Consider the following 23,666-nt stretch of genomic DNA (forward strand, 5'->3'; position numbering starts at 1 on the left):
GTAGTTAAAAAATAGTATGAAACTCTGAAATATGTTATCCACAGTGTATATTATTTCATTGTGCATCAATTTTCAATCATTTTTCAATTCATTTTACAAACGATGTTAAAGATTTTCGTATGTAAGTTAGCGAATTGTAAGCCGGAAGCAGAAACGTGTTAAAAATTATATACATTAATATATGAAATTGAGTGCAGTAAATTAAAAAGTACATGGAAAGGTAAAAAAAACAACCCGTTCTATTAATTTGTTTCAATTCAAATTGCTGCGCCAAATACCAGAAAAAATACCAAACTATCGACTATCGAACAAGTCAGCTGGTATTTGTTTACATTTTCAGGCATATTTAGCGGCGTTTGAGCTGGCAGTAGAAACGATATATCGACAGGCTGCAAAACTATCGCTGTGTTAAAAACACGATGTACATGTACTTTATGCTTGAAATTATGTGAAGAGTTTAAAATATAATAAAAGTTTTTAAAGGCTTAGCAAAAATTTCGTGTGGTACTTTAGGCTTGAGCACAACACTTTTTACACTATTTAATTTTATTTTACCTATTAAGATCGTTTACATTACGATAGTTGGGCGTTGCATTTCAAAGTGTGCGCCTTAAAATATCGCACACACCTAACGATAGTCAGAACTCACGACTCATTATCGATATATCGATAATTACAAAAACAGCTGCTTTTCGCTGCCACCTGCAGTTTGTTTGTTTGGCAAGACTTCTGTTTTTAACAATTAATTTGTAAATGGAGCATCGCGACGGAGATCCCGGCGCCGTGCAATACGGCAATTTCAAGAATTATTATCAATTTAATTCGGCCAGCGAGCGTGTCAAATTGTTGCCCAGCGCAAATATTTGGCTAAAGCAGATGGACCCCAGTTTAAATGTGGAAATAAAGCCCTACCTGGTGCTGGATGTGGGCTGCAATTGCGGCGTCTTCACACAGCTGCTGCACGGCTTTCTAGAGGCGCAGCTGCAGCGGCCGGTGCACATCCTGGGCGTGGACATAGACGAGCGGCTGATCGAACGCGCCCAGCTGGAGAACACGTGCCCCGCGAGAATCAACTACTTTTGCGGCGATGTCCTCAGTGCGGACAGCTTTGATGCAACTGTTGAGAGATTCCTGCAGCAGCAGCAAAGGGCCAAATTTGATGCCATTTGCTGCTACTCGATAACCATGTGGATTCATCTGAATCATCACGACTGCGGCCTGCAGCGCTTTTTGTCCAAGCTATGCGGGCTGGCCGAGCTGTTTGTGGTCGAGCCGCAGCCCTGGAAATGCTATCAGACCGCCGAGCGGCGTCTGAAGCGTGCGGGCGAGACATTCCCCTTGTTCCGGGAGCTCAAGTGGCGCTTGGATGTGGAGCAGCAGATACAAAAGTTTCTGGAGCAGCAGCTGGGACGCCGAAACATATACGAATCCATGCCCACCAAATGGCAGCGAAGGATTTGTTTCTACAGATGACCTAAATTGGCAGCTAGAAAACAGTTTCAATTCAGGAAAACCGCGATCAGGAGCAGAGCACAGCATTAACAGTTGCATGCATGTTATTAACAGCGAATAGAGCGAAGCGACTGCTAACAGTGGCTCTAACTGTTGCATAAATGCTATTAACAGCGGTCTGTTATCAAAGTTCAAAATCCTATTGATATTCTCTTTAGTTTAAAATTAATTAAAATTTAAGTATTAACAGCGGTCTGTTATCAAAGTTCAAAATCTTATTGATATTCTCTTTAGTTTAAAAGGCAATTAACAATAAGAGCAAAAGAAAGCAGATCTAATACAATATATAAGTATATCAATGTACTCTAAAATAATAATAAACCCTCTGCAAGGGTATTAAAAGAAGCATATGTATGCAAGAGCTTTACCTGTTGTTTATATAGCTCCACAATCCTCTCTTTTTCCTATTCTCTTTCTTCCCTTTTCTCTCTCCTTCATTCTGCTGCAGGATGCGCGCCAATTTGTTGTTAGCTGCAAAGCTGAGCGCCAAAAACTAGCGAACACTTAATTTACTTTTAAGGCAGAGAACGGCTGCTGGACTATTACATTTTATATATACACAAAAACACACGATACGCACTACCCGCGTTTATAAACATTTAGTTAAACACAACAAAAAAAAATAGTAAAAAAAATGTAGCACACGCGCAGAAAACACAACCGATCGACAGGACGGGCGCGCACAGACTGAATTGCCTCCCCATAAGTCGCGCCTACGCTAAGCCGGCGTTGACACTAATACAATTGCAATTACTGCTCTCACAAGGCTCGCTGCTCTGGATGCTCACACACGTAACGACCAATGGCGTGCACGCTTGGGCATGTGAATTGTCGCTCTGGCGCTCATTCTGGTCGCTCTCACACATATAACGGGATTCAAAGCAACAATGCCAATATTGTGCCAATATTCAACGAATAAATTAACTCACACAATTTCTACTCTCCGAGTAATGACCCTTGCCAGTGCGTTATCATAAGTTACACATTTAACAAATAATTTAAGAGCTGCACAAGCGTATACGCACTAACTTGCGCTTTTGATTTGAAACACACACACTAACACAATGTTAAAATATATCGATAACTATCGCAACGCAGCTGCACGATATTTGCGTGCAGTGGCGCAATTCAAAAAATCATCGACAACAGTCGCCTATCGCCCGGCCGCCACAATCTGTAGTGAGACAACAACAAATGTGTGAGCGGTTGTCCAGGAACTGCAAAAAGTGAGTTAAATAAAAATAATAATAACATAATATATAAATAGCATAACAACCATAACGAATTGCGTCTTAAGAATTTTGGTTGCGCAAAAAAGAACGACGACAGCAGCAGCAACAACAACAACAACGTGTGAGAAAAAAAAGCGTGCGGCCAATTGAAACTTGTTCTGCTTGTTTGTGTTCTTTTCGCTTGGTTACTTCAACTAATTAGCCAAGCTACTAAATGCTAAAAGCTCATGTATGTATGTGTGTATGCAGCAGTCCTGAAGTTATTCTAGCAAAACACATATCGGTGTGTGTGTGTGTGTGTGTGCGTGCGTGCGTCTGTGTGAAAGCCTATGGCCATAACCTTTGGCCTTCTGTCACTTGTTGTGTGCCCCAAAAGGTGGTAACACCTTTTCGAGGCGCCAACGAAATGAAATTAATTTCAGCTGTTTCCAGTTGAGCGACAGCATAGGAAATACAGAAAAAGCGCTTCCTTTAAGCACGGCTCCAAACGCTCACTGCCCTCCACCTCCTTCCCCCTCGCACACACACACACACACACACACACACACGAACCACCCGCGTTGCTTCAGTTTTTTGTTGCCAGCTGTTGTAGCATCCACTTGGCATCCACAACTAAGGCTCTATGTGCTGAGTGGATGCCATGTTGCACACGTTTGTGGATGCTGACCTGTTGTGATTGGTCGTTGTTGTTGTTGTTGTTGTTGCTGTTGCTTTTGTATGTACGCGCTGGCCAGCTGTTGAGTCTGCTTGGATCCTGTTTAACTCTACAAATAAAACACATACATATGTGTGTGTGTGTGTGCAAGTCTGTCCGTGTATGTGTGTGTGTTAGTGTTCAAAAACGTCATTTGCTTTGGCTTCGTTTGTCTGTATGTATGTATGTATGTATGTATGTGTATACAAATGTACATATATCCTGCAAAATGTCTACCCTGTCGCACCGTGGTGCAAATTGATTGTCCGCCTTTCAATTCATTTCCATCCAACTTGATTAGCATATATAATGATCATTAGATTTTTAGGCAGCATATTTTGTATTATTCTTGCTTATGTTCATTTGGCCAATTTTAGCGCTGCCCACTGTGCGCCTGTGTCACATACGAGACACAGCTGTAAATGTTGTTGTTTTTATTAGCTCTTACCAATCCTTCACCCTGCTCACACACGTACACACATACAGCCGTATATGTATGTGTGCTCATGCACACATATCTGCGCATTAACATCGGCACGTACACACGCTCTAACACCAATACATGGCGAGAGGGTTCGTGTGGACTCCATTTGGCTTTGGCTTCGCTTGGGCACTTGAATTGCCCGTCACCTTCTTCTTCTTCGTCGTCGTCGTCGTCGTCGTCGTCCGCCTTTTCAGTACCTTCGTGCAGCGCAATACGCGCGGTGTGTGTGTGTTTTGGCTCGCGCAGAGTTTCTTATTTGCCGCCCGCTCATTAATTGTTAGTAATCCAGCAAAATAAATATAAAAAGAAGAAAACAGTAAATCTGCATGCATACATAAATAAGCATACAAACATAACACATACATACATAATTAATTGTAAGCACACCAACAACAACAACAACGAGCGTTGCTAACATCTTCTTCTTCTTCTCTACTCCTCTACCCACACTCTTCTCTTTACAGTTTTGCAATATGTTGGCGCAGGTTCAGCGAAAAGTATGAGATGCAAAAATGTTATAAATATAAAATGCTATAAATATGTGAATATTGTGCAGACGCCAAAGCAACTCCAAAATATAAGTGTGTGTACGTGCGTGTATGTGTGTGTGTGTGAGTGTAGCGACCAAAGTGAAAAACGAAAAAAAAAAATAACAGAAAAGAAGTAAAAAGCAAATATGCGCGCATTTTGTGTCTGTATATGGCTGAGCGTCACGCACACAAATCAAATGAAATCCAAACAGAGCAAAGCCAAAAACTCTGCCTAACAACTCCCTTCCCCCCCCCTGCCCAAACTCCTGCTGGCGCTGTTGCTTTTTGGATTTCATTTGACGCCAAACAACCCCCCCCCCCCTCCCTCCCTTCCTCTTCCGTCACTCTTCGAAACACAGCAAAGGCAGAGGATTCTGTTTGATTTACCGTTGCGTTTTGCCATCTGCAGCGCAGAAGCAGCATAAAAAGCAACAACGCAAATTTGAGTATTTATCAATGTTTTGTTTTTGTTTCTCTTTCCAATTATTGCAGCCAGTGCTCAGCGTTTGTGTCTCAAAATATGCATTTTAATAACCGAAAAACAAAATAATTATTAAAAGCAACAAATAATAATTAAAAAAGCAAATATTTAACAAAAAAAAAAAAGAAAACACAATGTGAGCATGTGTAATGTGAAATTTAGAAGTTAAGCGCGAATTGTATGTATTATTTAAATTTCTGTTCAATAAGTTTACATTAAAAAAAAAAAACAAAAATAAAACAAAAAAACGTAACAAAAAGAAAAACTTAAAAAAAAGAAAACTAAAAAAAAAACGTAAAACCGAAAACAAAACGACAAAACAAAAAACAGTAACAACAACAAAAAAAAAACAAAAACGGTCGCAGCAACAACAAGAAGAAGACAACAACAGGACCAAAAAAAAAAAACACCAGAGAGCACGACAGAGCGAGAGCGAGAGAGCGAGGGAGAGAGCAACAAGGTGAGCGCAGCGCGCAGTACACGTTGTTGTTTTTGCTGCTGCTATTCGCGGAGCGAAGGTGCAAAAAGAAGAAGAAGAAAATGTCAACGTTCTTGAACAATTTCTTTCCGGCAGGTAAGTGGCAAAAGAAACCAAAACAAAACACAAACCCAAACAAAAACATGAGCAAAGCAAAACGCAAATGTGTGCGTGTGCGTGTGTGTGTGTGTGTGTGTGTGTGCAATTGAAAGTCACCTTTGGCATAAACTGCCGTTCTCTGTTTGTTGCCTCTTCCCAGCTTTCGTCTGCATTGGAAATGGTAATGGAAATTGAATTGTTTCCAGTCTCATTATTATTGGCAATTACATGCAAACCGGCATGACCATTATTGGAAGGGATCATGGAACGCGCGCGTGTGCGAGCGAGATGGCGCTAGCCAGCATATGCACATTAGCCAACACTTAAGCATAACAGCATCTACTCTGTTATCAAACTACCCCCAAGCGCTGTAATTGCACACACACATACATACACATGTACATAGAATAGAAGAGCGGGCAAGGGAGAGACTGTTTTTCTTGGAATCGATCAATGGAAATTGCAACCCTCGAGCGAACAAGTTCCACTTGTCCTTTGACACTGTGGATGGCTTGATCCTGGCAATACCTGTGCTTGCTTTTTGCTTTAAAAAAAAGAAAGCAACAACAACAACAAAAAATCTAAAGACTTGCCCAACACACATTAAAACCAGTTCCTTGGCTTGGCCGCAACGGCAGCTGACGGAAATACAATGACTTGAAGTGTTGCGACTTCTGGTTTGGTTCTCTGTAGGTGCATTGGGTTACCTGTTGATGTGTTGCCTTTTGTTATTTCTTGTGCCCTGTACCCATTGAAAGTCGCTTAAAGAAGTGGGCATATTGGCTTGATGCACAGGTTTGCGACATATTAGCAAATCGATTAATCGATAAATTGACGGCTGGACGAAGTCGATAGATATCGAGTTCTTAGCACATTCCACATTCCCCAAAGTTAATCGATACTCCCATCTGGCTATCAGGTATTTTTAGTATATACCAAAATTTAAGTACCCTAAAAATTGTATAACGATCGGACAATAAGCAGAGGCATTTTTTAACAATACCTATTCTATAATATAAGTATTGAAATTTCGAAATTCGAAAGAGATTTTTGGTATATACCAAGTTTTAAATACTTCCCTTAAGAGCTGAAATTTGTATAACAATCGGACAATAAAAACAATATTGTACTGAAATTATTTCTAAATCAGTTCAGCTCTCTATACAGGGTATATGCTAGTCGATCCCCATGGACTTGTGCATTCTTGTCGTTTGTTGTTTCGGATCGTATCGCATCGCATCGAGTGCAATTTGAAACTGGTTTCTTGGCTTCCATTTGGCTGCTGGTCTGTTCTCAGAGTTTGGCTTCGTTTTCAGGCGAACCTCTTTTGTGCTACCCTGTCTCGATTGAAGGATGCAAAGTGCAAATTCCCTTCGCTTCTCCCTCAGCTTCGCTCTTTTATTTAGTTACAAAAGAATACGCAAGAATTCAAACATAAATACGAGTGCGTTTCTCTGTTTATTTACCAAGACGCTTCAGTTGTTGCTTTTCCATGTGATTCGGTGTATTTAGACTGGAATCCTCTTCTTTTTTTTTTTGCTTGCGATCAAATGGACATAAACAAAGCTGGAGAACAATTTCTTAACCAAATACTTATACACTGTTGACAAGAGAAATGCCAAGGCTTGTTGAGGATTTTTATGCGCCAGAGAAAGATACATCTTCTATACCCTATAGAGAACGGGATTTAAGTATTTTTTTTCGATACTTTCCCAACAAGAAATTCATTTTGAATTCTTAAGCATAGCTCGAAGATGATTAGATTGGCATGAAGCAGCACAGCAGCTTGTTGCAGAGTGCAGGATATCCCATAGTCGGTCAGTCTCTACAACACCAATTTCACTTGTCTTGATTGTTAGTTTATTAAGCATAGCTCAAAGATTATAAGAGCTAGATACACCCAACTTTAAGGCTCTCAGCAGCTTGGCACTGTGTGCAGGGTATTCCCTAGTCGGTCACACCCGAAAGGAACACTTTAACTTGTCTCATTAGCTGGAACATTAAATGCATAAGATAAGCCTAATTTTTGGGTTCTCGTACAATATGAAGCAGCACTTGGAACTGAGTGCAGGGTATCCCCTAGCCGGTCATACTCCATAAGAGTACTATCTGATTTTTAAGCGCAGCTCGAGGATTATAGGATCTCAATACACCCAAGTTGTAGGCTCCCAGCAGCCTGCCACTAGTTCCAGGGTATCAGCTAGTCGGGCACTCTCTACTGGACCACTTTCTCTTGTTTCGTTTGTTGACTTTTCGTGATGAATTCTTGAAATGCTGCTGCAAAGTATGCAACACATTCCTCTGCGCGTTTTTTTCATACGCACGCGTTCTCCATAATATTCCCTTTACCCGGCAGCTGTTATCAATGTGACACGCCACCCACGCCCCCTCACTCACCCCCACACCCCCACACTCTACTCTTATACGTGTGCTCCCCCTGGCCCTCGTTTAAATTCGCATTCACTTTCGCTTGGCAAAGTAGCTGCCCTTGAGGCACGCATTACTCATACGCCGCGACGTCCGCGTGCTTGTGTCTATGTGTGTGTGTGTCTCTGTGTGTGTGTGCAGGTCCTTCTCTATGTGTGTGCGTGTGCCGGAATGTTTTGTCTGGCAGTTTTATTGCCATTAGCTGGGCTCATTATCTATTGCCGCTGTCCAGTGGGTCGCTTGTCTAGATTTCTTTCCTGATTGCCAAATGTCCCCGTCGTCTCTCCTTGTCCCCCTCTGCCCCCCCTCCAGCTGTTTGTTCTCTATGGAGCAACAGTTTCTCCCTGTGCGGCATTTTATTACCATTAGATAATAATGAATACAATTTATGATCTTTCCCATGGCAATTCGAGTCTTATTTCAATTCACATGCACGAGAACTGGAACTAGTTCATGCTGAGAACTTGCGTTCATTGAAACTAGAACTAGTTCATTCTCGGAACATGCGTTTAGTATAATATTAACACAAGTATTGGAACTAGTTCATGCTGAGAACTTGCGTTCATTAGAACTAGAACTATTTCATGCTCATGCTTATAATATTAACGCAAGTACTGGAACTAGTTCATGCTCAGAACATGATTGCGTTCATTGTACAGTAGAAATTATATTAAAGCTACCAATAAAAAAGTTCATATTTGTTATTTGAAAAGAGAAACAGATAAAATGCAGAAGCTAGAATTATTCCGAAATTAACTTAACTCGGTCGCAAGTATTCGAGTATTTACTGTATATTGTTAACCCTCTATAAAATTTCATATTATTTCAAGCAATTTGCCAGCATTTGCTTTTCTATTGCGCTGTTTGAACTAGACATTCAGCTGTAATTGAATGTGTCTATGAACTTGAACTGGTTCACAACGCAACGTAATTCGCCGCGCTCTCATCTCTGAAACGAATGCGCGCCTAGAGTTTGACAAGCACTGGGATGCTGCTGTTGCCGCTGCTGCTGCCACTCAAACTGTATTATCAGACGCAATAGCGCATGTTGCTTTTGTGTGACTTTTTTTTTGTTTTTGTTTTGTGTGTTTGCTTTTGCGCTTGATAGTATGTGTGTGTGTGTGTGTGTGTGTTTGTGCCGTGTGCTTCGTCTTCATTGCCGCTGCTTACCTTTTGAGTTAGTCACTCTTTGGCAACGAACGTTACCACACGGCGAGCGCGGCGAACGAGAGCTCAACACAAGTGTGAGTGTCATTGCATGTGAGTGTGTGTGCGAGAGAGTTTTGTGTTTGTGTTTTTATTTGTCGCTGCAAAGTAATGTGTGTGCATTTGAACTGTAAACACCCTCGACGCGTGTGCATGCGAGCGAGCGAGATAGTGCGAATAACAGCATGTAATAGATAACATTTGCGCTGGCTGGCTGCCCAGTTCTACCGTACCCCCCACATCCCCCTTTGTCGCTTTTTAAGGTAAATGCGTAATTCGCCGCAAAAGCTGTCAATCGCAGCGAGTGAGCAAAAACACATCAATCAAAATGAAACTGAGCGAACGTCGACCGTTGCTGCTGTCTTCGCTCTTCTTGTTGTTGTTGTTTTTGCTGCTTTCTGTTTTCTGCCAACGCAGCGGAAGAAGAAGCTCACAGAATAAACGACTCGGCAAATGACATGCTGAGAGTGAGCGCGAGACAGAGAAAGAGATAGGGAGATGGCATATTGACAACGCTGCTTTTGCTGTTGTTGCTTTTTCTCTTTTTACACTTGCGTAGGGTATTTTAATATTGTAGGTACATTTGTGACGTGTAGAAGTAGGCATTTATTAAAGGATATACAGTGAAAACTGTGCTAACGGACAATACTATTGGCTGGGTGTTCTTCTAAGTGAGTTTTTTATTTTCATTTCGAATTATTTCCATGGTCAGAAATTTATGTTAAGTCATTCTGCAGTTTGTTTACAGCGTAGCTGCTAGTCGCTTACACCCTACTGTTGCGCTCTTTCTTATTCTGTCTGTCTCTTGCAGGCATATCATTTTGCGCTTCCGCTGCCCGCACTTCTGTACCCCCCCCCCCCCTGTGCTTTTGCCAACAACTGTTACTCCACATTAATATTATGTACTCTTTTGTTTTTTTTGCCGCCTACGCCGCTTTCTTTGTCAACTTTGCCTGACCGCATTTTGCAATACGTTTTTTTCTTCTTTTTTTTTTTTAAATTTTTGAGCTGTAAAAAATTCATCGAGTAGGCTTAGTTTACATATCAATGAGTTTGCAATTGTTGTTGTTGTGGCTTTGGCTGAGCTTTAAGCGCCCGCCTTTATTAACCCATTGACGCCCCGCGATATGCGAGCGCGGCATTTGCACAGCTGTTCGCCTGAACTGAACTGAACTGAACTGAACTGAATGTCGACGGCGAATTGGGTCAAACGGCAGCAGCAACAACAACAACAACAACAACAGCGGCAGAAACCAACCAAACTTGTCTTTGGTCACGTTGGCGGCTTGCGACAGCGACACAGCGCAACCCGAGCCCCCAACCTCTCCCCCCCGCTCCACACCGAACACTGTCAATATCATGCACTGTGCGAGATCGCGCCATGAAAACCGTTCTCTGACCAAGTTTTTTTTCTTCTCTTTTGTAAGTTATGAAAAGAACAAAAGAAATGCGAATTGCGAAATGTCAGCCTGTTGTTTTTTCTTTGGGCGAATACAGTGAAAGCTCGCTAAAGCGAACAGCAAAACAAATACAGCTAGCGAAGAGATACCCTTTATCATTAGTTCCCCTACGGAAAGCTATGCATTTCTTTGTTTTAGTTCTTTCTAGTTCATTTGAACCGAAACAAAAAACAAAAAAAAATCTCCATTTTGTTTGTTTTCACATTTATAAAATATGTGGAGAATTTAAAAGTGTTGCCCTTTTTTTTTTATAATTTGCCTGCATGAAAATTAGTACGAAATGCCTTTTTAATCAAGATTTATGCTCTAAAATGATTTGGCCTCCAAAATTATATTCATTTGTAAAACGTATAGACTAACTTTTGATAATGTTTTTTTTTTCTTCGGGAATTTAACCCTTACACATTTTAATAGAAAATCAAACATTTTTCAAATTTAAGATTCCCAAATTAAAACATTATTTAAATTTCAAATAATTTTTTTCTAACAACGTGGCCGTTCAATCCAGGTATGACTGTATTTGAATTATGTGTAACAGCCTATTGGCAGTAGCTTATTTAATTGAGATTTTAATAGCTCGACAAAAAAACAATTAAGTATTAAATGCACACTTGTTACACAAACACACACACACACACACACACACACGCACACACTGACAGGCAGTATGAGCTTTAAGCAAAGCTTTTTGTAGGCCTAAAAGCTTGCCGCACACGTGCGGGATTTGATCGAGAGAGGAAGAGAGCGAGAGTGAGGCTCGCTCAGCAGTCTCTCTCGCTCTCTTATCTCCTTTGGAAGATCTATGTAACTTACATGAGCCGCAAACTGGAAACATTGATAAATTGTTTGGCCTCGCGGCAGGCAGGTGCGAGTGTGTGCCGACCGACTGATAATGCTGATAAGGCGCAGGTCTGGCAAGACCATTCGAACTAGTTGCACGAGTATGTTTGTATGCATGTATATGTCCCCCTATGGGCGACACGTGTCGCCCCTCGCACTATACAAGAGCCTGGCGGTAGATAATGTTCGATGCACTAACAAATATATTTGTATGCAAACATTTTTGAGCGACAACCATGTTGAATAAATCACAGCCAACAATTACGGTTGGGGCTTAACACATATGATCATGATCATGGGAAGGGTCAATGCATTCGCACACTGTGTGCTTGTCAAACTGTCAAATAACACATCAAATGTAAACAAAATGTTAAGCGCTGTGCTCGCTCACACACACACACACACACACACACACACACACGTTGAGTAAACGAGAGCGCGCGCGCTAGAACTCTTCTTCTTAGCAGCAGTAGCTGCTATCGCCGCATCTGGCCTTACACACTCATACTCGTGCACGCACGCCCACTTTCGTCGTTTGTTGTCTATAGCACAGTTTGAGAGTGACAGCTCGCTCGCTCGCTCGCTTACTGTTGTTTTACTGCTCTCCGAGCGAGCAGTGTGTTTACTCTCGCCGCGCGCTATTCTGTTTACGCACACACCTCCGTCGCCGACGCCGCCTGCGCTCTCGCGCCTACTCAGTTGAGTTTGCGCCGTGCTGCCGCGCAGTTCGTCTACCGCGTTTGTGTGTTGCGCTTACGAGTGCCTTGCATACCGTTACATATATACATATATATATATATATAGATATACGTGCTTTTCAAAAGCAGCGTAATACATAACGGTAAATGCTGCCGCATCTATACATACAAACAAACACATGTATATGCATGTTGATACACAACGTGACATAACGACATAATATTGTGATTGCTTGGCTCCCCCTTCGAACGCGCCCCTCTTCTTCGTTCACCTGATTGAAGTGTGTGTTAAAGTTTCTTTTTATGCCCACGTATGCGTGCGTTTGTCTGTCTGTGCATGCGTGTGTGTGTGTGTTTGTATGTGGCGTTTTCATGAACGCGTTCGTGATCTTTGAAGCAAAACACAGCTGTCTGTTTCGCCGCAAAAGCAGCAACAGCAACAAAAACAACAACACCAACAGCAACAGCAATAATATATTTTCTGTTTTTGCCGACGTCATGCCGACAGGCTGCCAGTAGCAGTCAATTTATGTAAAGTGAAAACGTTCACAACTACATAGGCACACTCACATACATACATACATACATGTGTACATGTGTATGCAAAGCTACTAGCGCCCAGTACTTACAGTTTGCGCGGCATTGCATATATACGAAAACTGAACGTAACTCGTTCTCACCGGTTTTACATGCACTGGCCATGCTCATGTAAGTTCAGCTCAATCGTTCTCTAATCGTAAGCAACAACTGCTCCTCAAACTGTTAAATATATCAATTTTTTTGTGTGCTTTGCGTGCGCTGTGTTAAATGAAATGTTAAATGAAATAAGTAAATAGCAGACAGTCGGAAAGCACAAGTGATTTTGCCAACACAGCTAAATACACAAAATTTAATTTTCTGTTTTTATTTTTACTTTTTTTTTTTTTGTTTCGTTTTGTTTTTGCTTAAAACTTGCACGAATATTTTCAAGGCCAATATCACTTGTTAAAACGCTTAAGCCCAAAAGCACAAACCGCAGGGTATATGCGTTCCACAAGTCAGCATAGACGAAACGAACTAGTTCCTTGGAACTTGGTTCCAAAGAAATTTATCGCTTAGTTTCGCAGTGAAAGTAAAAGAATATGTTTTTATAAAAGAACTGGATAATAGGAAAAAAAATATTCTAAATAAAAATAAATAATTATGGTATAAAAAGAAAGATCATTCAGTAGATTTCAACAAATGTTCTTATAATCAAAGCATGAAAACCGTAAGGACCTACTTAAATTTATGAGAATCGCTGAGTAAGGCGACATTAATAAAATACGTTTGTTCTAATTGCAGACAACTGAAAAGTAAAGTTGGGCTGCGCTTAGTTTAAGAGAACAATCAAACATATTTATGTTTTTACAAACATGTTATGTTTTTACACACATATGTACAAATGTCAATATATGTGTTTACCAAATCTGAGAAACCCAGCAAGCCTTACTTGTATTTATGAGAATCGCAGAGTAGGGCGCCATAGAAAAATTCTTATTGATTTGCTTGTTGCGGGGGCAGTTACCAAAGTAAACTTGTTTTGTCTTTGGCACAAGAGACACACACACACATACACATATATCTGCTTGTATTCTTTACAGGGTATTTGCTAGCATTGAACTTGCGTTTAATGCATTCTTACCTTACGTTTTTTTATTTATCTTATTTAATGCGTCGCTTTCTGCGCTGCCAAAAGGCATTGGCCCATATCAACCGCACCTGCCCCCACACCCCCCCCTCCCACCCCCTTTGACCGGAATTTAAATTGTATTTTAAAATTTGTGCTGCCGCGTCTCTCATTCCGCAAGTGCATTGAAACAGTTTGACAAGCACAGCATTGAAACAGCATCTATATTTTAGCAGAAGTTAAAGTTTTGCATTCATTGCATTGAAACAGCATTCGCATTTCAGCAACTATACAGTTTTACATGCACTATAAACTACTGCACAAGTGCATGGCAGCATCGCAGCCACAATCGAACAGTTTGACAGGCCAAAAGAACATCGCGAGCAAAAGAAACAGGCCAATTAGTCATGACGGCGGCATTTCCGAAAATATATGCATGCATGTGTGTGTGTGTGTGTGTGTACGTATGTAAATGGAGTGAATTGTGAATTTCGGCTATCTTCTGTTTTCCATCGCAGCACCTACCCAAAACGAAGACGCAAATTTCACAGTTTGTTGTTTTTTGACATTAACATTTTTTGCGTGCTTTTTTTTGTGTTATTGCCATGGCAAAAGGGGGCAGCGGCAGAACAAAACGGCGAATTGCGTCTTTGCTTTTATTTACACACTCTAAAAAGCAAGCAGCAGGCAACAACAACAACAACAACAACAAAGAGCGACGGCTTTTGTTGTGCTCCAAAAATAAGCGCTCACGCGTTATCGTTTTATCGATAACGTTTGACGAGAACCAAAAACAAAACAAAATATCAAACAAAAATGAAAATAAAAACAACAACTGTGCACTGCAATTGCTAGCGCGCGCGCTTTGTCTCTTTCGCACGCGTTGTTTACGCTTGTGCCTATCGCGCACACACACACGCACACACACACGCACAGGGCGTCAGAAATCATGTTCATGTTTATTTAATTGATTTCCAATCATTTAATTTGTCTTATTACTTACTCTCCCTCTCTCTCTCTCTCTCTCTCTCTCTCTCTGTTGCTCTCTTTACAGATACGGCTGCTATGGATCCAATTTTCTTTTCACCTTCAAACGGTATACCCTCTGAAAGTAAACTCGCCACTTATATGGTAAGCTTTTATTATGTTGTTGTTATTATGATAATTATTATTGTGTATTATTAATGCCATTTACGTTAAAACGCACAGTTTGAGGCTCATGAGAGTTGACAGTTTGAGAGGCACGCGCTGTGATTAACATGCAAATGTGTTACGAGATGTGGACAGTAACTCGAATGTAGCTGTTTTCTAGCCAACTGTTGGCTGTTAATTTAGCTACTCTTAACATTGGCCGCAGCTGCTATTTTAAAGCGACAGTTGGCAACACTGGCTACGCAGTAGGCGGCTTAGCGAATGACCCTGCCTAGCCTAGACACGCACACACACGCACGCACTTGCATGTTTACATACGTATGCATGTGTTGTGTGTGTATGTAAGTTTACAAGCGCTACAACAACAACAAACAGCTGTTAAATTAACAGCTGAAGTTTGTTTTGCTTGTATTTTTAATTATGCTTGCAATGTTTTTGTTTTCACTCAATTTGCTTGAAACAATTTCATTTCAATCTGTCTGTCTGCATATACATGTGTCTGTGTGTGTGTGTGTGTCTATGCTGTATACTTGACCGACTTTTTGCGACTGTTAACATACATATAGATACAGTGTGTACACACTCACACACATAAATTGGCATTTACTGTATCTGTGAATGTGTGTACATAATAATATAAGCAATAACCATATTTTCTGTTCATGCATGGATTTTACTTTTGATTTCATTATTTATTTCATTTTTCAATGAAATTAAAAATAAAATGCATGCAAAATGCAGAAACGAACAGAAAATAATATAAAATTGTACTTAAAATCAGTTTTTAACTAGCTTAAATTGTATTATTGAAAAAAAGAAAGGGTATACAAAGAGTATGTGTAAAGTGAAAGTTCTCTACCAACTGTACTTAGAGAGACATTTGCTTTAAATAGATGTCAGAGTTGAAAGAAACAATGAAAATACATGGGAAAATCTTAAGAAAAAAGGTACTTTAATCTAAGGGAAATTTTTAATAAAATTTTTATTTTTATCTTTAGTAAAGTTACTTTTATCTTTTAGCAGCAACTTTATTAAAAATGTTGCTAAAGCTTTTCCTTTTTTCTACTTTTTTAAAATGATTAAAGAAAATTTTCCCATGTATGTTTAAATTCAATGTAAATAAAGTATTTTGCCGACTTTCAAGAGAAAAGATTTGTCCTTACGGTGAAGATAACCTCTAATCCTACACGAATTTTGACAAATACACAAGCCTATTGCTGTATTACACTCTTTAATTCAAACTATCTTAATCTCTGTCTCTTCGCATGCTATCTCTCTCGCACTCTCTTTCTCTCTCTCTCTGGGTATTTATCGCTCTGCGGGTGGCAGAATCGACAGAATGTTGCCCCAACTTCGGGCTATGGGCTGAATAACGGTAACGTGAACGTTAACGTTAACGTTAATAGTAACGGTAATGGGTTCTCACTACTTAACTTGGACTCGTCCTTAGCAGTTAATAAAAAGTCTCAGGTAAAAGCAGCAATCCCCGCGAACACCCCCCCCACTCCACACACCACTTGTTAGTAGTTAGTTTCCACTTAACACCCAACTCTATCCCATTAAAGTGCGTGTTGGTGCGTTTCTCGTTTGTCTCAAATACCCTGTTCACCATGTGTAAAGGAGCATATCAGTTTTGTGTAAAGTCCGTCCGTCTATGGAGTAAAATCTATATTTATACAAAGGACTTTGTTCTTAAACCAAACTTAACATTAACCTACAGTTTGACAGTCACTCGCACTTACAGTCTGCAGTCATATAGAAAGCACCTGAATTTTGAATTTAGTCCTGACTCATACAGAAAACCCCGCAGTCTTTAGGTTTGACAGTGACTTAAAGACACAGGCTTAGCGAAGTTTAGCAAACTTAACTTACAGTTTGGCAGTCACTTGCATTTACAGTCTTAGAGGTATCAATCGTTTAATATTAGATGTCTTACAGTTTGACGGTCATTTCACGTACGGTTTTAGAGGCATCAAGAAAAGTAACCAAGCTTAGGGTAGTTGTTAATTTACAGTTTGACAGTAACTAGCATTTACAGTCTTAGAGGCAGCAAGAAAATTGCCGAAGCTTGGACTGGCTGTTAACTTACAGTTTGACAAGCACTTGCATCATAGAAGCAGCAAGAATTGAGCTCAATTGAATTTTCACTCATCGCACATTATGAACAGAGTATTGCACAGTCGGCCGCAGCCGATTGCCACCTCTTAGCTAGTTTTTCAACTTAATTTACCTGATGCTTTGTATTTATTATTATATTTTGATAAACTCTTTAATAGGTAACGCCACAATCGCCCGAATTCATTCCAACGCGCATCAATTCGTCTCCCAACTTTTATCCACCATATCACATGAATAATGGCCTAAACGGCGTCAATGGATTAACAGCCGCTGCCGCCGCCGCCGCAGCCGTTGCGACAGTCGCAGCGCCCGCCACGACAGCAACTGTTGCCGCCGCCTCTGCTGCCGCCGGCGCTGCCTCTGCCGCCGTCTCCGCCTCCGCCTCAACTGTGAGCATTAGCAAGTCCTCAAATGGCAGCGGCAGCTCCGCTGCGATGCTCTCCATGCAGAAAACTTCCGTCGTTGCAACTGTTAACATTGCCCAACAACAACAACAACAACAGCAACAACAACAACAACAACAACAACAACAACAGCAACAGAAGCAGCAACAGCAACAATCTTCCCTGGTAAACGATCAGGTTGCTGGCAGCTCGGCGCCAATTGCAATCATACCGAATCCGTCGGCGGCGCCATTTGTCAGCAACATGTCCGCCCAGACGCCGCTCAAGGCGCGCGCAGCCCTGATGCGACAGGAATCGCCGACGGCGGCGCTCATCGGTGGCGAGAAGTCGCCGCCACACGGCATGACGCCGCACGGCGCATCGCCTATACCCACAACATTGCCAGCGAGCGTGCATCAGGTGAGTGTTCCTCGAGCTTAGAGATGGGAGCGTGTCGTGAGTCACGTACGTAGAGACTTAAAGATGAAGCATAAGAGATGGGCACGAGTCGTGATTAGGTGGCACACACGACGTGGCAAGAAGGGATTCAAGTAAATGTCAAGCTTAAACTATTTAATTAGCGATGAGAGCGTGTCGTGAGCTAATGTCAGGCACGACACGAACACGACAGCAACTAAAAAGACGTATTTGTGGTCATTTTAGAGCCGAACATAAAGATAAAGCTTTAAAAATATCTAGTTCGAGATGGGAGCGTGCTTTGAGCTCGTGTCACGCACGAATAAACACAAAGGGAGAAAGCGACACAAAGAAGGTAAAAAGAATTTAGTGCATTTCAGGGCATTCGTGATTTTAGAGAAGGCAGCCTTTCGGGAAATTGTTTCACGCGCGACTGTAAAAGTATGGGAAGTCATGTTGAGTCACGAAACGGAACACGACACGCGCGCATCTCTAATACCAAAATGTATTTCCAAGCAGCCAACTAACGTTTCGTATATATTTGTTGATTGACAGGAGAACGTGGGCGGCACCATCTACTTTTATCCGACTGCCAATGCACCGAACAATCAGCCGGTAGTCAATTCGGTGGTGGTGGATGCCGCACACCCGGCACATCCGGCCCATCATGGCGTTGTCAATGCTGTGGCACCGTTGAGCGCCGTGCCGTCGCAGCTGTTGTATGCGGGCCATGTGTATCCGGGGCCCGCGTCGAATGTGATTGCGATGCAGCCAAAGACGCAGCTGGAATCGGCCTTCTTTATGCCCGACGAGATGCGCTCCGATATACTTGCCCGCAACGAGATCTCCAATCTGATTATGGACGCCGCGGAGGCGGCACAGCACGCCCTGCCGCTCGAGGTGGACAACTATCATGCGCTCTATCCTTTGGAGCCGCCGGCACAGCCGATGCACACAAAACTAACGCTGCCGGCGAGCACGTACCGAGCCACGCACAATAGCACAGGGTTCAAGTATTGCCTGAGAAGATTACACGGTGAGTGTGGCGTCTGCTTAACCCAGTTTTGGAAGGGTTGTAAAAAAGTGGGAGGGATCTGCCGGGAGCAAAAGAGTTCCTCATCCCCTTTGATAAAAGCGCGCAGTATTCATGGTTAATCTGGGTGCAAATAAATCACTCATCAAACCCGGTTGCATTCATACAACCTAAATTCAAACTGTTCGAGTCAACAACTCGGTCGAGTCAACAGGTTTGGTCGAGTTTGAAGCGAGCTCAAACAGCTCGAACTTAGTATTTTGAATAAATTGCAATCTAAACCTGATCTGAGCTAAGGATAGACAAACTATTTATCAGTTAAATCTTTGTCCTCAAATTTGGATATTTCAATGAATGATTCATCAAACCCGCTTGCCTTGATGCAAACAAAGTTCGAACTGCTCATGTCAACAGCATGTTCGATCGAATACAAATAGCTTGAGCTTGAAGCGAGCTCAAACAGCTTGAACTTAGTCAAACAGTTTGAGTCTCGACTCGTTCGAGTTAAATTATACTTTGATTATACGAAAGGCGTTTGTTGCCCAAAGATTCTTTCACCGGGTCCACAGTCTTCGCTCAGCTTTGTAATAATATTTGCCTCTGCTTTCTAGGCTTTCGTTTGCAGTCCACAAAATGTATGGCGCTCGTGGAGATGTGGAAGAAGCTGCAGCACACGAATGTGGTGCAGTTGCGTGAGGTGTTTACGACAAAAGCATTTGGTGATAACTGTAAGTGAACACTTCTATCGAGTGTGCCCCATACTCAATTTGTTTTATGTTCCATCCAACAGCCTTAGTATTAGTGTACGACTATTATCCCGGCTCACAGACATTGCTAGCCAAATACTTTACGCCAGCGCCCGAGACCAACGGCTACACAGATCCATTCCAAGGCGAGGCACGCCCCTTCAGGTGAGTTCAAAAATCGAATTCTAATTCCCATTAAATCTAACACTTAATCTATTGCAGTCACAAGAGCAACATGCAGCGCACAAATAACGGACCCTTGCTGCCCGAGTCGACAATTTGGTCGATCATAATGCAGCTGACCGCGGGCCTGAGGGCCATACACCAAGCGGGACTCGCCTGCAAGTGAGTGCAACAACAAGAAACTGCCAAAAATAGATTGTGGCCCTTGTATAAGGAATAAGGGTTATCCAAAAAGTGAAATTTCTCGAGCTATGTATACTAGACGAGAGTCTTCTTTCCTTCTAAAAGGGATTAGTGTTAGCCAAAAAGTAAAATATTGTTAAGTTGTGAAGACTAGACGAGAGTGGGAATACCCCTAGGGTGCTTTCAGTACGAACTATTAGCTATTCGGGTATTTATTGCTTAAATATTAAATTTGGGTATCCAAAAAGTAAACTATTCCCGGGCTGTAAATATTAAACGAGAGTCTTTATGCCAAATTTTGTGTCTCTAGCTCTTATAATACGCGAGTTATGCTCAAAAAACAGAATTTCGTTATCGATTTTTATCGATTTCTTGGAAACGAACTCAGTTATCGATAAAGGGAAACGAAGTTTATCTTACGGGCAACAGATGGCGCTGCCCTTAAAATTATCCCTACCTTTTATGTTCTTTGAGATGGACGACTATAAATACAGACGGACGTACAGACGGACCTGGCAGTTCGACTGGGCTCTTTGTTCCGATCCAACATATATCTATATATACTTTTTGCGGTCTGATGGACTGCCTTTTGCCTCATAAATAGGGACTTTTTATCGGACGTGCAGACAGACAGACCTGGTGAGATCGACTGGGCTTATTGTTCTGATCATGAATATTGTATGTATACTCTATTAGGTTAGAAAATCTTCCTTCTGCCCTTACATACACATGCATAAAAAACTAATATGCCTTTCTAGCCACATCCAAGTGGTTCAGGCTATAAAAACTACAACTAAATCTTAATATAACTAAGTTTTTGGTTAATAGATTAGTTATGAAATAATATTATATACTTACCTGAGTTCCTCTCACATACCTCTCTCTATGCATAAACCAAAACTCTAGCTAATCTCGCTCTGTTTATTTGCCCGCCAGAATACTGGATCCCACAAAGATAATTGTGACAGGGAAACGTGTGCGGTTCAGCTCCTGCTGCATCTCGGATATCACGCAGTTCGATCCCAATGCGGCCAATCCCTTGGCCCTGGTCAACATGCACCAGCAGGTAAATCGTCTATTATATATAGTATATTTGTCTGGTTGGTTGACTTTTTGTTTGCCTGTACCGCAGGACGATCTGACCGCACTGGGACGTCTAGTATTAGCGCTGGCCTGTCGCTGCCTGCAGTCCGTGCAGCGCGACAATGTGCAGTCCAGCATCGACATGGTAACCAGAAACTACTCCACCGATCTACGTAATTTTATTGTGTAAGCAAAGTGTATTTAATATATTGAGAAACAATATAGTTAATGGAACGTCTTTCTAGTTACCTCTTCACCACGAATAACCGCCGCTCTGTTACGGATCTGATGCCCATGATTGGCGCTCGGTTTTATACGCAGCTGGACGCGCTGCAGGCTCAGGTGGATAAGCAGGAGGATGAGCTGGCCAAGGAGATGGAAAACGGTCGTCTATATCGCATTTTGGTTAAACTGAACAGCATCAACGAACGACCCGAGTAGGTCACGACCTCGAAAATCTTTAAGTGCTATTGTTACTCATAAATTCTCTGCTTGGCAGCTTCAACTTGGACTGCACCTGGTCGGAGACTGGTGATAGATATATGCTGAAACTATTCCGTGATTTTCTATTTCATTCCGTCACTGAGGATGGCCGTCCCTGGCTGGATCACGCACACATTGTACAATGCCTCAACAAGCTGGACGCGGGCTCCATCGAGCGCGTAAGTTGTCCAAACATACGGAAGGATATGTGGAACATCGAACGCAGCTGATCTGGCCATGTCCATCCCTCTGTTCATTTGTATCCACCTAAATATAATCACTCTGCTTGGCTTGAATCCCAATTAATCTATACACTTTTCTCGGCAGGTGCAATTGATGTCACGCGATGAGCAATCGGTTTTAATTGTCTCCTATGCTGAGCTCAAGAATTGTCTGGAGAATGCCTTCTCCGAGCTGATGTCGAGTGCGGCCAATTGAGCAACAGCAGGAGCAGGAATAGCACATGCGCAGCTCACCTAGCCACGCCCATAGTTCATGACCACCCGCCCCCATAAGAACAACCCTCCACCCTTCCCCTACTCGACCACAAGCAACTACGATTAAATGGTTTAAGATATAAGAGAAAAACATTCATTATACTAAGACATTTTGGCGCATGCCCTTTAAATAAGTAAATGAAGAATATAAAACTAAAAAAAGAGAAAACAAAACAAAACAAAAAACAAAAACCAACATAAATAAATAATATAATACAAAATTAACTACATACGCAGATTTATATTGTTAAGCCAAGCAAAAAGATAATGATAAAGAGATGAAGAAAAAAACAACAACAACAACAACAAACTGATATCCAATGTTAATGTTAGATCTTAACTAAATTTTAGGCATTTAAACTTACATAAAACAACAACAAAACAACAACAACAACAAATAAACCAATAACAACAAACAGAAAAGGAGCAAAACAACTTTTTAAAAAACGAAATCTCTCCAAAAAAGAAAAATACAACAAAAAAAAAATGTCAAAAAAAAGCAAAATATACAAGAACAAAAAAAAAACGTAAACAAAAAAAACTGTAAAAAAAACTGGCAAAATTTGTTAAAACATAAAAAAAGCGAAACAAAAAAGTACGAAAAAAAGTAAAGCAAAAAGTTGATCTATTTTTACAGAGCTAAACGAAGAAGAAGAGCAGAAAGAAAGTATTTATATGTATTGAAAAGTCTAAACTAAAAAAAAAAAAAATGAAACGAAAACAAAAACTAAAAAAAAAAAACAAACAAAAAACGTAAAATTCAAACGAAAGCAAAATTTGTGCAGTGCGAAAAATGTTGAGCGACAGCAAAAAGTAAAATGGAAAAGTTGAAAGAAAATTCCGGAACCACAAGAGCAACAAAAAATATGTTTTAAGAATTGTCTGAGCGCCTGCCCCTTAAAAAAAAAACCCCTACAGCAACAACAACAAAAAACATTTCTTATTTTTCAACTAATATTTTTATAGCGAAATATTTTTTAAACGAAAGGGATTTAAGCATGAAAACAAAAATGCAATTGCAAATGAAACTATGTATTTGTAAAAAGTATAAAAATTGTTGTAATAAGCAGAAAAGAAGTTGATAAATGAACATTGCAAAGCGACGCACAGCGCGACTTGGCAAGTTGCTCAAAAAACACAATACAAAAAAAACGGAAACGAAATGAAAATGAAACAGAAACGGAAACGGAGCCGGAAATGTCTGGGCCACACACACAAGCAACAAGAGCAGAGGAAACGATAACGTCTAGGCCACACACACACACACACACATACACAGCGTGATATGTATATACATATATACTAATTTTTTGTACATTTACAACTCTTGATGGTCTTCGGTCTTTGAGAATGCAATATTTATAATGGTTTACATATAATTTATCAAACACACACACACACATACACATTTTTAAAGCACGCTCCAAATTTGCAAGTACAACAAAACTTACTTAAAAGTCTGTCTATATATATATATATATATATATATATATATATTATTTTAAAGGCCGCATATCACGTAACCGATCTAAATCCAAAACAACCACAAACAAATGGCTTCAATCACTCAAAAAAAAAAAAAAAAACAAAACCACCAGC

The 23,666-nt window shown here is 41.0% G+C and overlaps 3 protein-coding genes across 12 annotated transcripts in view; 2 read left to right on the plus strand and 1 right to left on the minus strand.

The window, feature by feature from the left end:
- The window catches only part of slow (slowdown), a 65,306-nt gene extending 62,750 nt beyond the window's left edge, over nucleotides 1-2,556 (minus strand). For both annotated transcript variants that reach the window (XM_070208236.1, XM_015175548.3), the window contains exon 1: nucleotides 1,881-2,556. The gene's annotated coding sequence lies outside the window, so the exon portion shown is untranslated. The remainder of the gene's footprint in view (nucleotides 1-1,880) is intronic.
- Nucleotides 681-1,857, plus strand: LOC6623202 (probable RNA methyltransferase CG11342). Its single transcript, XM_002046060.4, has one exon. The coding sequence runs from the start codon at nucleotides 754-756 to the stop codon at nucleotides 1,471-1,473; it is 720 nt and encodes a 239-aa protein (XP_002046096.1). The 5' UTR covers nucleotides 681-753; the 3' UTR covers nucleotides 1,474-1,857.
- Nucleotides 2,557-2,660: 104 nt separating the features above from the next.
- On the plus strand, nucleotides 2,661-23,658 carry PAN3 (Poly(A) specific ribonuclease subunit PAN3). Of its 9 annotated transcripts, none has more exons than XM_070208229.1 (15): nucleotides 2,661-2,738; nucleotides 4,387-4,419; nucleotides 4,945-5,507; nucleotides 14,844-14,920; nucleotides 16,271-16,411; nucleotides 17,218-17,862; nucleotides 18,415-18,895; nucleotides 19,504-19,620; nucleotides 19,683-19,803; nucleotides 19,861-19,983; nucleotides 20,941-21,070; nucleotides 21,137-21,273; nucleotides 21,333-21,524; nucleotides 21,587-21,749; nucleotides 21,898-23,658. In XM_070208229.1, the coding sequence occupies exons 3-15, from the start codon at nucleotides 5,474-5,476 to the stop codon at nucleotides 22,006-22,008; spliced, it is 2,472 nt and encodes an 823-aa protein (XP_070064330.1). In that variant the 5' UTR covers nucleotides 2,661-2,738; nucleotides 4,387-4,419; nucleotides 4,945-5,473; the 3' UTR covers nucleotides 22,009-23,658. The 9 variants fall into 9 exon arrangements, with proteins under 9 accessions (XP_070064330.1, XP_070064333.1, XP_002046097.1 ...); XM_070208230.1 differs by lacking the exon at nucleotides 2,661-2,738 and adding an exon at nucleotides 4,118-4,198; XM_070208232.1 differs by lacking the exon at nucleotides 16,271-16,411 and having other exon boundaries at nucleotides 2,668-2,738.
- Nucleotides 23,659-23,666: the final 8 nt, after the last annotated feature.

This window comes from Drosophila virilis, chromosome 3, assembly GCF_030788295.1.
Source record: "Drosophila virilis strain 15010-1051.87 chromosome 3, Dvir_AGI_RSII-ME, whole genome shotgun sequence".
NCBI lineage: Eukaryota > Metazoa > Arthropoda > Insecta > Diptera > Drosophilidae > Drosophila > Drosophila virilis.

Excerpts from the sequence above, each read along its gene's own strand:
- PAN3 (XM_070208229.1), top strand. The coding sequence starts at position 5,474 with ATGTCAACGTTCTTGAACAATTTCTTTCCGGCAG. Across the intron at positions 5,508-14,843 it reads GAACAATTTCTTTCCGGCAG|ATACGGCTGCTATGGATCCA; the intron begins GTAAGTGGCAAA and ends CTCTCTTTACAG. Across the intron at positions 21,750-21,897 it reads ACGCGGGCTCCATCGAGCGC|GTGCAATTGATGTCACGCGA; the intron begins GTAAGTTGTCCA and ends TTTTCTCGGCAG.
- LOC6623202 (XM_002046060.4), top strand. The coding sequence starts at position 754 with ATGGAGCATCGCGACGGAGATCCCGGCGCCGTGCAATACGGCAATTTC.